An 11,424-nucleotide genomic window follows, 5' to 3' on the forward strand; every position below is an offset into this window, starting at 1 on the left:
ATAGTAGTAAAGCCAGACCAACAGTTTGTTGCTTTACTGTAGTTACACACTGTACACCTCAACTTTATTTAGTCACCCACTAGTATGAAAAAAGTCCTCAGTGTTGAATATAAATTCAATTGAAATTAAATGTCTGTAAGATATGTATTCATACCCGTGACAAAACCAAATGGTCAGAAAAGGCGTATCATCTGTCGGGGGCACTTGGAGCTTTCTGAACTTATTGTTGTCAGTTTGAACTCTCCGCTCTCTCAAGTCCTGCTGCTGCATAGAAAGGCTGTTAAAATATCATTATTTTACAGACACACATAATGTCCCCTTGGCAGACGAAGATAGTGAAACACCAGTGGAGTGGAGCCAGATTAAAAGAAGTGGAGTGAAATTCTTCAGTCTTGGGGAAAAGCAATAGGGCTGTTCTTTGAAAAGGCCGTGAGCAGAATGAAGAGACCTGACAGACCACAGGCCTTAATAGAATTCAACACAATATAGTCTCACTTGGCATTAAATTGGGAAAAGGCTTGTCCTTATAAGTTGCAAAAGTTCTCAGTACTGTTGGAAGTTTTTCTGATTCTGCATGTGTTTCCCAATTTCAATTTAACTGGATATCTAACTCTCAGCCATTTCTATGTAATCTCACTACTGCTGACTAATGTTAAAAATACTAGTGAATTTTACAAATGAATACAACCTTTTTCTGTCTTTTCCTATGTGCACCAATTCACAATTTCCAGGGACAGTTTAAAAGTGTTTTTGCTGTTCCACTGAAAAGCCATGTATACTCCATACTGTATTACTGTAAAAAAACAACTGTTTCTTTAAAAGCTGAGTCACCCATCGTGGATACACCAGAGGGGAATCCCCTGTCCCTTAACTGATGCAAGAGATGCTCCTTGTTTCTTCACAAAGCATATGTGGAATTTTCTCTCCACACAAGAAGTGAGACACTAAAACTTTGTAGTGTAGAGGAAACCTTGCTGTAACTGCGAATGACTTGCAGTGCAGTGAGAAACACTTTGTATGTACAGTATTATTAATGTTGCATAATCCATATCGTGATTAATTGTCACATTTACCTCTCTAATGAGGTAAAGAGGTCCCTGAATGCCAGCTTGTATGAATAAATTAATTTCTCAAATATGCCAACAAGGTCTGTCAGAGCTTCAGGATGTCTGGTTCGGTTGGATAATTTTCCAGGTATATGTATTGCTGTTATCTCAGATGACAACCATGTATAATTACCCAGTGCGGCTTTGAAGTAAAACTAATTAAAGACATACATTACAGTATAATCAACAGTCCACTCCTTAATTAACAGGAACACAGCATCCTCCATCATTTTATGAGCGGACTGGTGAGCCAAAAATGAAACCTGAGATGTTGCCAAAATAAAAACCAGCCTCTGTTTGTGTATCCAGGACAGAAAGGAGAAGCATCTGCCTCAACCTCAATACCTGTAAATGACTTGAAGGTCATACTGAGTCAAGCCAGAGAGCAATATCTGAAGATGATCGACTCCACTCTGCCCTCTGCTGCTACCTGTCTGACAGACAGGCAGGAGAGCACCGCGGGCAAAAACTCAGGTAAGAAAGAAACCAAATACGAGCCAACAGTATTTTCACATCCATTGAAAGCTTCATTAAATACATACACAGTGGAAATCTGGCCCTAAGTAGGGTTCATCTTTCTTGTGTTGACACAATGAAACCACAGACCAACTTGTGCTATATCATCCTATGGTACTAAATGCTCTGTACCTTTACTCTGAAGTTATTATGTAATGTGTCAGAACAACTTTTACATTAAAACTCTAATAGAAATACCTGTTTGGAAAATGCTTCACACCATGTCAGCTAGAAAAACAGGAAGAACTAGAAAAACTGACATTATTCCTACCTAAGCGTGTTTCAGAGAATTTAAATACTATAGAGCATTTTTTGGAGATTTGAGTCTATTATATGTATTGATATAGGATTTGGAGGAGATGTAACTGCCAGCGATGGTGGCTTTTGTAGCTGTTTTAACACCAGTTTGTTGACACTAAGTTGACATGGAAAATTTGACTATATGATACAGGCGACCTGAAGTAGTAGATGATAGAGAGACAGAGTACTTCATTGATCCCCGAAGAGAGACTCCGACACAGAACAGACACACACTATATACAGGCATGAGGTAAAAAAAATGGTAATAACAACAATAAATAGAAAAACTCATTATGCATATATAAAGCTCACTGTAAACAAATCATAGGATTTAGAAATGGCCTTAGATAATTCAGTCAATCTAAACAATGCAATGGAAATATCACAATACTGAAACTGACATCTGTTCACCCTTTCATCAAAACACAGCTTCTGACTCTCCCATAAATTTTCACACGGCAGTGCATCAATATTCACTTCACACGCATTCGTAGGATGATAGTTTTAGGAAACAATGCCACCTAATAATATGCAAATAAATCGTAAGCAATAAAAGGAGTCATAGCCTGCAGCTAGAGCTAAATGTGCACAATGAGGGTGGTGCCGGTTATAATAATATAGCCGTGGGGCTAACAGACCTGCATGTCAAGTATTTTTTATGTCATAACTGCTCAGACGATATTTGGATATTTTATTATTTTGGCGTTTCTGCATTACATTGTCTGTTATAATGGTTATTGTATAATTATTGTGTTATTGTATTAGACAGGAGCTGACACATTTAACAGCAAAAGGATCACTTTTTTTTTTTTTAAACATTACAGCTAATGGCTTTGTTTTTGTGTGTATCCTCCTGATTTCATGTTCTGTACCATCAACGTGTGTTTAGTTCTCCAGGACCTCACCTAAAATCTATACGTGAGTTTTGCAAGAGATGAGCTTGTCAGAAATGATGATAGGTGTAAACATGTAGAAACATATATTCATAGGTGCAAATCAGGTTTTTTTCTTTTCCATAATCCTTGCCCACCCTCTGCTCTGGAGATGGGAATGTCGTTTGCAGCAATAAACAGCTCCAGCAATCCAGAGTCTGGATCGCCTCAAGGTGTGAATGTCTTAGTTTGTGTGGGCTGTTAAACTGCTGGTGGTGCGCTGCAGTCTCTTCATATAACACAGTTACGACCTCAGGCCATTGCTGTGCATGAAACACCCTTATCTCGGCAGTGAACCTGCTGTACACAGTTTCATCACATTTTATTTTTGTCCTCCTTGAGATAACATACAATCTTCCTGCCCAAACACAAGAAAAGTGCAGGTTGATGGTATTTTGGATTCTGAAATTTTATGTTCAAGTTTCTGTCTGCCAAGAGTTCAGTGTGTTGACCTGGCTCAAGTGAAAGAAGGGATAACTCTTGTGATCGAACTCTTCCATCAGTGGTGGGTGAAGTATCATTTAGGTTACTACATGGTGAAAATACGTTACAAGTAAAGTCTTGCATTGAAGCATTGCTTTATGTTACTATTAGTATTAGCATTTTACTAAATGCATTAAAGATAACTACTAATTCTCAATTATACTAATTTATTGCTGCAAATGTTCAAGGTTGAGTTAATTTTAGCTGCGAGTACTTTCTATACTCTTGGGTAGTTTGATCTACAGCATTGTATTCTATATGTGTCTAACATTCATGAGCTCAGAAAAACAGCCTGTTGTCAGTGTTGTAGTAATGCATTTTCCAGCTGATGCAAGATCATTTTTAAATACTGTTATGCCCCTAGAAAATATTTCTGTTTCAGCAGGTTAGTGTGGTTTGTTCACTTTTGTTACCATAGCAACCTAGAACCAGTGCATGCTGGGAAACAAGAATAGAACTGTCGAATGACGTGATCAGCTACGATCGTGAGCTCTCTCAGCCGTCGGCTTCTTAGTTGATCGCTTTTCTTTCTCCCTCTTTGCTAAGACAACTTCTTTTCACTGCCATGGGCTATGTTTCCAGTCAGTTTAAACAAATACTTTGTTGAGTTTAAGAAGTAGGAGAATCTTCTCGTCCTAGAAAAACACCTTAGTCCTTCAATTTTATCAGAATACAATCAATTCAAAATCACCAAATTTGGAAAATACATGGTTTTCATCAGGGAAGGTTAGGGACTGTAAAGGTATGACAAATTGTCATCTGAAAAGTAACTAGTAACGTTTAGCCTCTGCAGTGGAGTAGCAGTATACAGTTGCATAACATAGAAATANGAAGGTTAGGGACTGTAACAGTATGAAAAAATGTCATCTGAAAAGTAACTAGTAACGTTTAGCCTCTGCAGTGGAGTAGAAGTATACAGTTGCATAACATAGAAATACTTAAATAAAGTACCTCAAATTTGTTCTTTAGAAAAGTGCTTGTATTATAAATATACCTGGTTACATTCCATCACAGCAATCCATCATATAGTACATGGTGCTCATGTTGCCTGTGTCTTGGTACTGGTTAGTTTCTCTACATATAATGCCACCTGTATAATGTCTTACTGATTTTTCTCAGCAGCACTAAACTCTAAATCCTTTAAGATGCCAGTGATCATTCATGGAGCATTTTAAAACTACTGTCACTTTCAGCTTTATGGGTCAAGCAGTTCCAAACAGTATAAAGGCCGAGCAGTTACTTGGTATTTTTGGGCACGTCTGTATCAGACAACTAAAGCCTTGTATACACAATGAAGCACCTTTCTATTCAGACTTGAAGTTTCAGTTTACTTTTGTGTCTGGAGGTGCAGTTTTTCAACAACTTTTCATATTTTCAGTCGTTTCCATGCAGACAAATGTGTTATGAGAGACCCACAGTGAGAGATGCTGATTCCTGCCTGAAGGCAATTTCTAGATTAATCAGTGGGAGCGACAACTCTAACCGGCACAGCTTTATTGTTTTGTTATTGAAGGTTTTCAGACCGTTTCCCACTTGCAAGCTGACTGGCCTGAGAGGAGCGTCCTCCACAACATAGAGAACCTGCAGAGGAGACGACAGAAGAGGAGGTAAATGAGATTTAAATAGACAACTCTGTGTTCTTAATCTACTGTATCTGATCTAAAGTGCATTTTTTTGTGCCTTAGATTTGGTCTGTTAGGTCCGGGCTCCAGTGACAGTCTGCTGGGTCCTAAAGACAGCCAAAAGAGCTCTCCTGCTTTACTGGACGCCAAAGAACTTCTAAAACACTTCACTTCTGATGGCCTTCCCACTGGGGAACTACAACCGCTGGCTTTCACTAGAGGGTAGGTTCAGTCATCTTTTCTGGATCCATGAGCAGCACTTTAAAGATATTAAACCTTAGATATCACTTGTCTGACTTTCTGAGTCCTGACTGACGCTTGTGTACATACACTGTAACTGGGCACATACACACACTGTGGTCAGTTAATCCATATCTGCCATGTGTGTTCAGAATCATTAACAGTTAATGAGGCCATAATGAGGGTTTGATTATGATAATTAGCCTGTTACCGTTATTTTACAGCCTTTTAAAAAAAAACCATTAAGTTAGCTTACATAAAACATTACTCTGGTGCAGAGCAGTCAACAGTTAGTGCCAATAATTCTGCCAGACTAAACTATGTGTGGTTTTAATTAGTGGAATTTGTGTTTGTGGTTTAAAGTAGAAATTCATTTTCTTTCTCCTCCCTCTTTCTTTCTCTTTCTTCATCCCCCAACCCTCCTCTCTCTCTCTGTTCAGTAACAATGTGTTTCAGTTGTCACCAGACCTCTCTCCCAGGAGAGTCAGCCAGATGCCCTTCAACAAAGCCTCAGCGTCGCATTACCACGGCATAGAGTAAGTTTCTATAAACTATAGTGACTATTCAGCTACAGTAAGCTATGAAAAATTCACATGATCCTCAAAGTTCAGACAGTAACCAGCCACAACAGTCTCCATTACTTCTTTATTTATTATTATGACAGTTTTAAATTTTTAATCTGTTTTATTTGTTCATCTAGGTTCTGCCTGGACAACCAGCGGTCCTTGGACCGGGACCAGGCCTTTGTAAAACTCCAGTCCCGTCTGATTCGGTATGAGACTCAAACCACCTGCTCCAAGGAGCCCTGCGCCCTCCCCTTTGCTCTCAGCCCCGCCCCTTCACCTGCTGTGATGTCAGAACCAGGAAGCGTGCCTGACGGAGAGACTCTGCAAAATGCTGATGTAACGCGATTAAAGCGCAGATCATGGGACACAGATGTTATCGGAGGTTATCCTCGCAAGAGGTGATGATGATGGTGTATGTTGCTCCTGGCAGAAAGAAGTGTATGAGTGGGTGGATACATTAATGGGTGGGTGGTTGAGTGGATTTGGGGGTTGTGGCACATGGAATGTTGTTGCTTCAGTTTTGGTAATGTCTTTGTATGTTTGTCTGAATGCTCCAGGTTGGCAAAGTCAGAGAGCAGTGAGTCCCTCTGTTCTCAGAGCAGTGGCAGCAGCGGGACACACCCTGCCATAAGGTCTCTACGACAACAGCCAAGCAGATCCCAGTCCACCTCCTCGTCCAATAGCCCTGCTTTATCTTCAGCAGCAAGACGGACATCCTCAGGTACAATTAAAAAAAAAACATTCAAGCTCAAATGGAATGGGGCTAGTGATTCGGCTTTACGGTAGATTCTTCAAATAATGTAATTCGTGCTGTTATTAGGGCATGGTATTAATGTGAGGACTATTTAAGAAGCACAGCTTTCAGTCTGTTACAGTGCACTGATACTGGAAACTGGCAAATATGCACCATTACTTATAATGTTAAATCAAATTATCAGCTTCATTGTTCTGAGCTAAACCACTAGTAAGACAATATCGAATTAGAGCAGCAATTCCAAAACACACAATTAAAGGACTTGCAAAATCAGCATCTGGAATACATCAAACTGCTTGACCAGCAGAGTAGTGTTGAAATGGTGCAGAATGAATGAAAATGAGAAATAATTAGTCAGTGAATCCTCTTCCTGGAGGTCTTTAGATGGTTGGTTGTCAAATAAACTTCCTCTATGTCCTAGTTCAAAGGTACAGTAGAAAATTTAACCCAGAAGTTTAGATTAGCATGTATAATAAACTATAAATACATGGTATATTTTCATTTGTTATTTATTAAATAAAGTTAATCTGTAGTGTGATTATAGCATCAAAAAAGCCTGCAATTAAGCTCTCTAGTCTTCACTTACAGCTCCACTGATTTCAGAGAGGACTTGATCTCAGTTTTTCACTTCATTGTGGAACAACATACTTTTGAGAGATCATGTTTTTAGGTAAAAATAAGACCTTAAAGATGTTAAATTACTTTACAAATGAATGCATTTTGATTGTATTGACATCCTAAGACCACATATATAAACATACTTATTTTATTGATTATACTTATGTTCATTTGTAATTTGTTGCTGTTGTTTCTCTCAAGTGTACAGTACATCGAGGATTTGTACTGCCATGATGATAATGCCTTATTGTTGATTTTCCTCACATTACTACCAGGTTTGGCGTCTCTTGCCTCTGCTGACAAACCTAAACCTCAACAGCAGAAGACAAATTATGGAGAAACAGATGACAAATCTGCCAAAGAGTCACGCTCCCAGAAGCACAACAGAGTGAGTGTTTGCATGAAAACATTTTGTAATTATTCATAACTAACATGCATATATTATTTTGGTCTAAAATAATAACTCTTATAATTCTAACCTTGGAAACAAGTCTTCATTCTGGCATGTCAAGTTTACTTGTTTGAACATTTCTAGGACACTGCCTTCCAGGTTCTCAAAACAACTGTGGAACACTAGGCGAATGTTTTCCCTTTATGTAATGAGGTTAAAGTTCAAGTGGCCTCAAGTTCATGGCAGCAGACATTGACCATGAGGGCAAAACATTCCTCATACCAACTAGCTGGTGATTCACACTGCAATGCAATAAAATATAACTTTTCACCTTGTTATATAATATATTCATAAAGGAAAACATGAGTTTTATTACTTTTGTAGCTCGGACTATTGGTCCTAGCTCTGTATTCATTCAAATATAGTTGTAATATCTCACACCATCTTTGGTGTGAACTGAAAATGTGTTGGACTCCACATTCAATATGCTTTAAACAGCATAAATAATGTGAAGGTGAAAATAAATGACATGTTCTCGATGCAGCAGCTTTCCTCTTTGTCAGTCATGTAAAATGCATGTTTTTCCCCCTATGTTCAGCACACCAGGGCTCACGTAGGTCAACAAGCCAATGTTAGCATTACCTCAGTGTCTAGAGCTAAAAACAGATAAGGGGCCTTCTTTGCTGGCCTGCTGTGCTCACTCTAACTATATATTTAACAGGTAAAAAGTAAAACCCACAAGTGCGGGAATAGAACTGCTCATGAAAGGCAAGAGAGCTGTGTTATGTTCATGGTACCACATGAAGACGACATGATGTACAGTGAGCTTGTCGTTGTTGTTGTCAGTGATGTAAGCCCTGACAATGTGATGCAGGACTTTAATTACCGTGAATTTTATAGCATTTGCTGTGGTGGCCCCTGTGATCTGTGCTACGTCCATAGCAACAGTCATTCTTAGCAACGGTTTTCTATACAGAAATAACCAAAGTATGTCCAAATGACCAATCAGAATCAAGTATTCAACAAAGCCATGAAATAAGGTAATATAAATCACAGGCTGTTATTACCATCGGTATGTTTTACCACAGTATATAGTAAAACTAATATACTAGCACACCTCTATGCAAGATGGTGTCTGTGCTCACTGTTCCTTGCCTCAGTTGTGCTTCTTTTAGCGAGGTTTCTATACCTTAACAAAATCTCAGCTATTGTGAGTAAAATGTGGGCGATGACCAGAGAACATTAAAACATTAAACATTAAAAGTTATAATAAACCATAGTTTTCCTGTAATCTTATAAACTACTGAGTGTTTAATAACCCCACTCACCACAAACTTTACAGACTCAGTGGCAGACAGACAGCGTTGTACAACAGCTCCAGCGAAGATAAATGTTTTACGTTTTGCATGTGATCTCTGTGAATGTGTGGGCTGCATTATAATGTCACACAGAAGCACTTGAACGACTATACCATTATCATATCACCTGCTGCTTTCCTCCACAGACGCACACACACACACACACACACACACACACTTACACATACACACACACACACACACACACACACGCATACTCGCTTTCATCTTTGATGTATCTGTACAGTGTGTGAAATGACGCATACGGGGACACATGCACAAGTGCGTTCACACACGCGCACACACACACACCTGCACACCTACACACTTTTCTCTGTCCCATGTACAACTCACAATCTACATCCCGACCTTGACTTGTTCTGATTCGTGATTACTATGCAAACAGGCTTATCATCCAAATCCGAGTATAGGAAAGAACAGTTGGTCCTATTCAGAAATAATGATAGCAGTTTATTCGGGACAGAGATTAAAGCTGCCTTGCTACTCCTCATGAGACTGAGTGGCACAGATGATTCCTCACAATAATTTATGGTGTTTCCTCAGAACAGTCGCTGTGATAAGATTAAAGGCAGTTCTATTTATTTCGCAAATGTCTTTTTCCTGTCAACGCTACCAGTAAAATAATTGCATGTTTATACCTGCTCGTACTGCGAATGTGAAGGCGTGCAATTCTGCACAAGGACGCCAAAGTCAAAACATTTTGACATCTCTCCCCTTTAGAAAAGGGGGCCGTGCTAAAATTCTAGTTTCTTTTTCTTCTCCTTCTGCATTAGGTGGAATTAAAACAACAACATGATATACGATGATATGAGATTGTGTGTCTTTTGTGTCCTCAGATGCTGCTGGAGGTGGTAGCTAAAACACTCAAACAGCACGGGATAACTGCCGAGCATGAGTGCTTTGGGGCCTGCAGCAAAAGACTGTTTGATATCTCCAAATTTTATCTCAAGGTTTGTCTTTTTATTGGCCCCACACACTCATCACTGTCCTCTCTTTCTTTGTGTGCTTCTGTACATCCAGTAATTGTTCTGCGATTTTTGGCCGTGTGTTGTGCTTTAGTCATCGACCCTTGAACAAATTACCTCCATAATAGGGACAGTTTGAAGACACCATTTGTCTATTTTTGCCAATACCCACATTTTTATCTATTTTCTTATGTGTTGCCATGTAAATTGTATTTGTCTGTTTTATTGATGGAATAGGAAAAAACAAGAAAAACTGCTTCACTTGCCAGCAGAACTGTTAGATCCTTTACTGAAGTTAAAGTAATAATAAAAAAACAACGTAAACGTACTCTGTTAAAAGTAAATTCTTGCCTCTGGCCATTTATTATTCAGTGTACTGTTTATATCTTTCAATTTGAACATTATTACAAATGCATTAGTGTGTATTTTGATGATATAGCTGGTCGAGGAGCAGTCATTGTGTCTACTTTATGTACTATAGACCAGCATGTATCTGGAAGGATCTGTCTGTTTGATTAATCCTCCTGTCCTGTTGCTTCATCCCAGGATCTGAAGACATCTCGAGGTCTCCATGACGAGATGAAGAAGGCAGCCAGCAGCAACGTCAAACAGGTAACACCACCAAAACACCAGAGGATTTCCACTTGGTTTAGTTCTCCTCAAACTGAACCTACTAAAGGCGTTTTTTCTGTTATTGTAGGTCATTGACTGGGTGCTGGAGAAAACCTCAAAGAAGTAAAGGAGTAAACACTCTTGAAGTATAAGTGGAAAAATGTCTCTTTTGCTTTTTGATTAGTGGGTTCCATCTTCCATCTTTTTTTTAAAGGGCTTTTTTGAGTCACGTTTACTTTTTAAGCCATTCTTATTAGTTTTAAATTGTGACATTAAGCCTGTTTTAATGAACTTAATCCTTTATTTAATTTTATTGTTTTTGTCAGTAAGGCGATCATAAAACAGCTTTTTTCAGATGTATCATGTTTTTTTGTGTGTGTGTGTCTATTCTGATAAAATCCCACCGCTCCAGAGCCTTGTAGCAGAAGTACACTCTGCTCTGGCTGCAGTCACTGAGAGGCCACAAGGGCTTCAATGTTGGCTTCACGTTTCAGTTGTCTTTTCTTTGTAGCTGCTTTCAAATGTCATTTTAAATCCTTTCCCATGTGTTGTTCCCACACATTTTGTTTCTAAGTAGAATAATAATTTTATGGCTTTATGAATGTACATATTTTATTTTCGTGTGTGTTCACATTTTATATGTTTGTGTGTTGATCATTTACTGTTTGTAGCAGAATAAAGTATTTCTAATCTTATTTTGTGAACAACTTCCTGATTACAACCTGAGCTGGCAAGAAAAGCATCTGTGTCTTTTTTAGAAAAAAAGTATGTAAGTATGCGCAGTCTCTATGAAATATGTATTACATTATCAGTGCTGACAGCCTTGTCTGGATGGTAGCATTTATTCACACAGAGAAAACAAAACTGCGAGCAGAGCAGCACATTATGCAGCGCTGATTATCACCAACAGTCAGATTTGTCCTGCTTGTCGTCCGTCGTA

General features: G+C 38.7%; 1 protein-coding gene across 4 annotated transcripts in view; it reads left to right on the forward strand.

The window, feature by feature from the left end:
- mtbp (MDM2 binding protein) overlaps positions 1-11,145 on the forward strand; it is a 27,254-nt gene extending 16,109 nt beyond the window's left edge. For 3 of the 4 annotated variants that reach the window (XM_027285996.1, XM_027285997.1, XM_027285999.1), the window contains exons 14-23: positions 1,416-1,580; positions 4,851-4,944; positions 5,023-5,181; positions 5,640-5,735; positions 5,900-6,163; positions 6,323-6,486; positions 7,413-7,525; positions 9,744-9,857; positions 10,419-10,484; positions 10,573-11,144. In XM_027285996.1, the coding sequence (XP_027141797.1) occupies positions 1,416-1,580; positions 4,851-4,944; positions 5,023-5,181; positions 5,640-5,735; positions 5,900-6,163; positions 6,323-6,486; positions 7,413-7,525; positions 9,744-9,857; positions 10,419-10,484; positions 10,573-10,611 (1,274 nt within the window). In that variant the 3' untranslated portion in view covers positions 10,612-11,144. Of the gene's footprint in view, positions 1-1,415; positions 1,581-4,850; positions 4,945-5,022; positions 5,182-5,639; positions 5,736-5,899; positions 6,164-6,322; positions 6,487-7,412; positions 7,526-9,743; positions 9,858-10,418; positions 10,485-10,572 lie in introns of all 4 variants that reach the window. The other variant, XM_027286000.1, reaches the window with a different exon arrangement.
- The last annotated feature ends 279 nt before the right edge of the window (positions 11,146-11,424 follow it).

This window comes from Larimichthys crocea, chromosome XIII (genome assembly GCF_000972845.2).
Source record: "Larimichthys crocea isolate SSNF chromosome XIII, L_crocea_2.0, whole genome shotgun sequence".
NCBI classification, from domain to species: Eukaryota; Metazoa; Chordata; class Actinopteri; family Sciaenidae; genus Larimichthys; species Larimichthys crocea.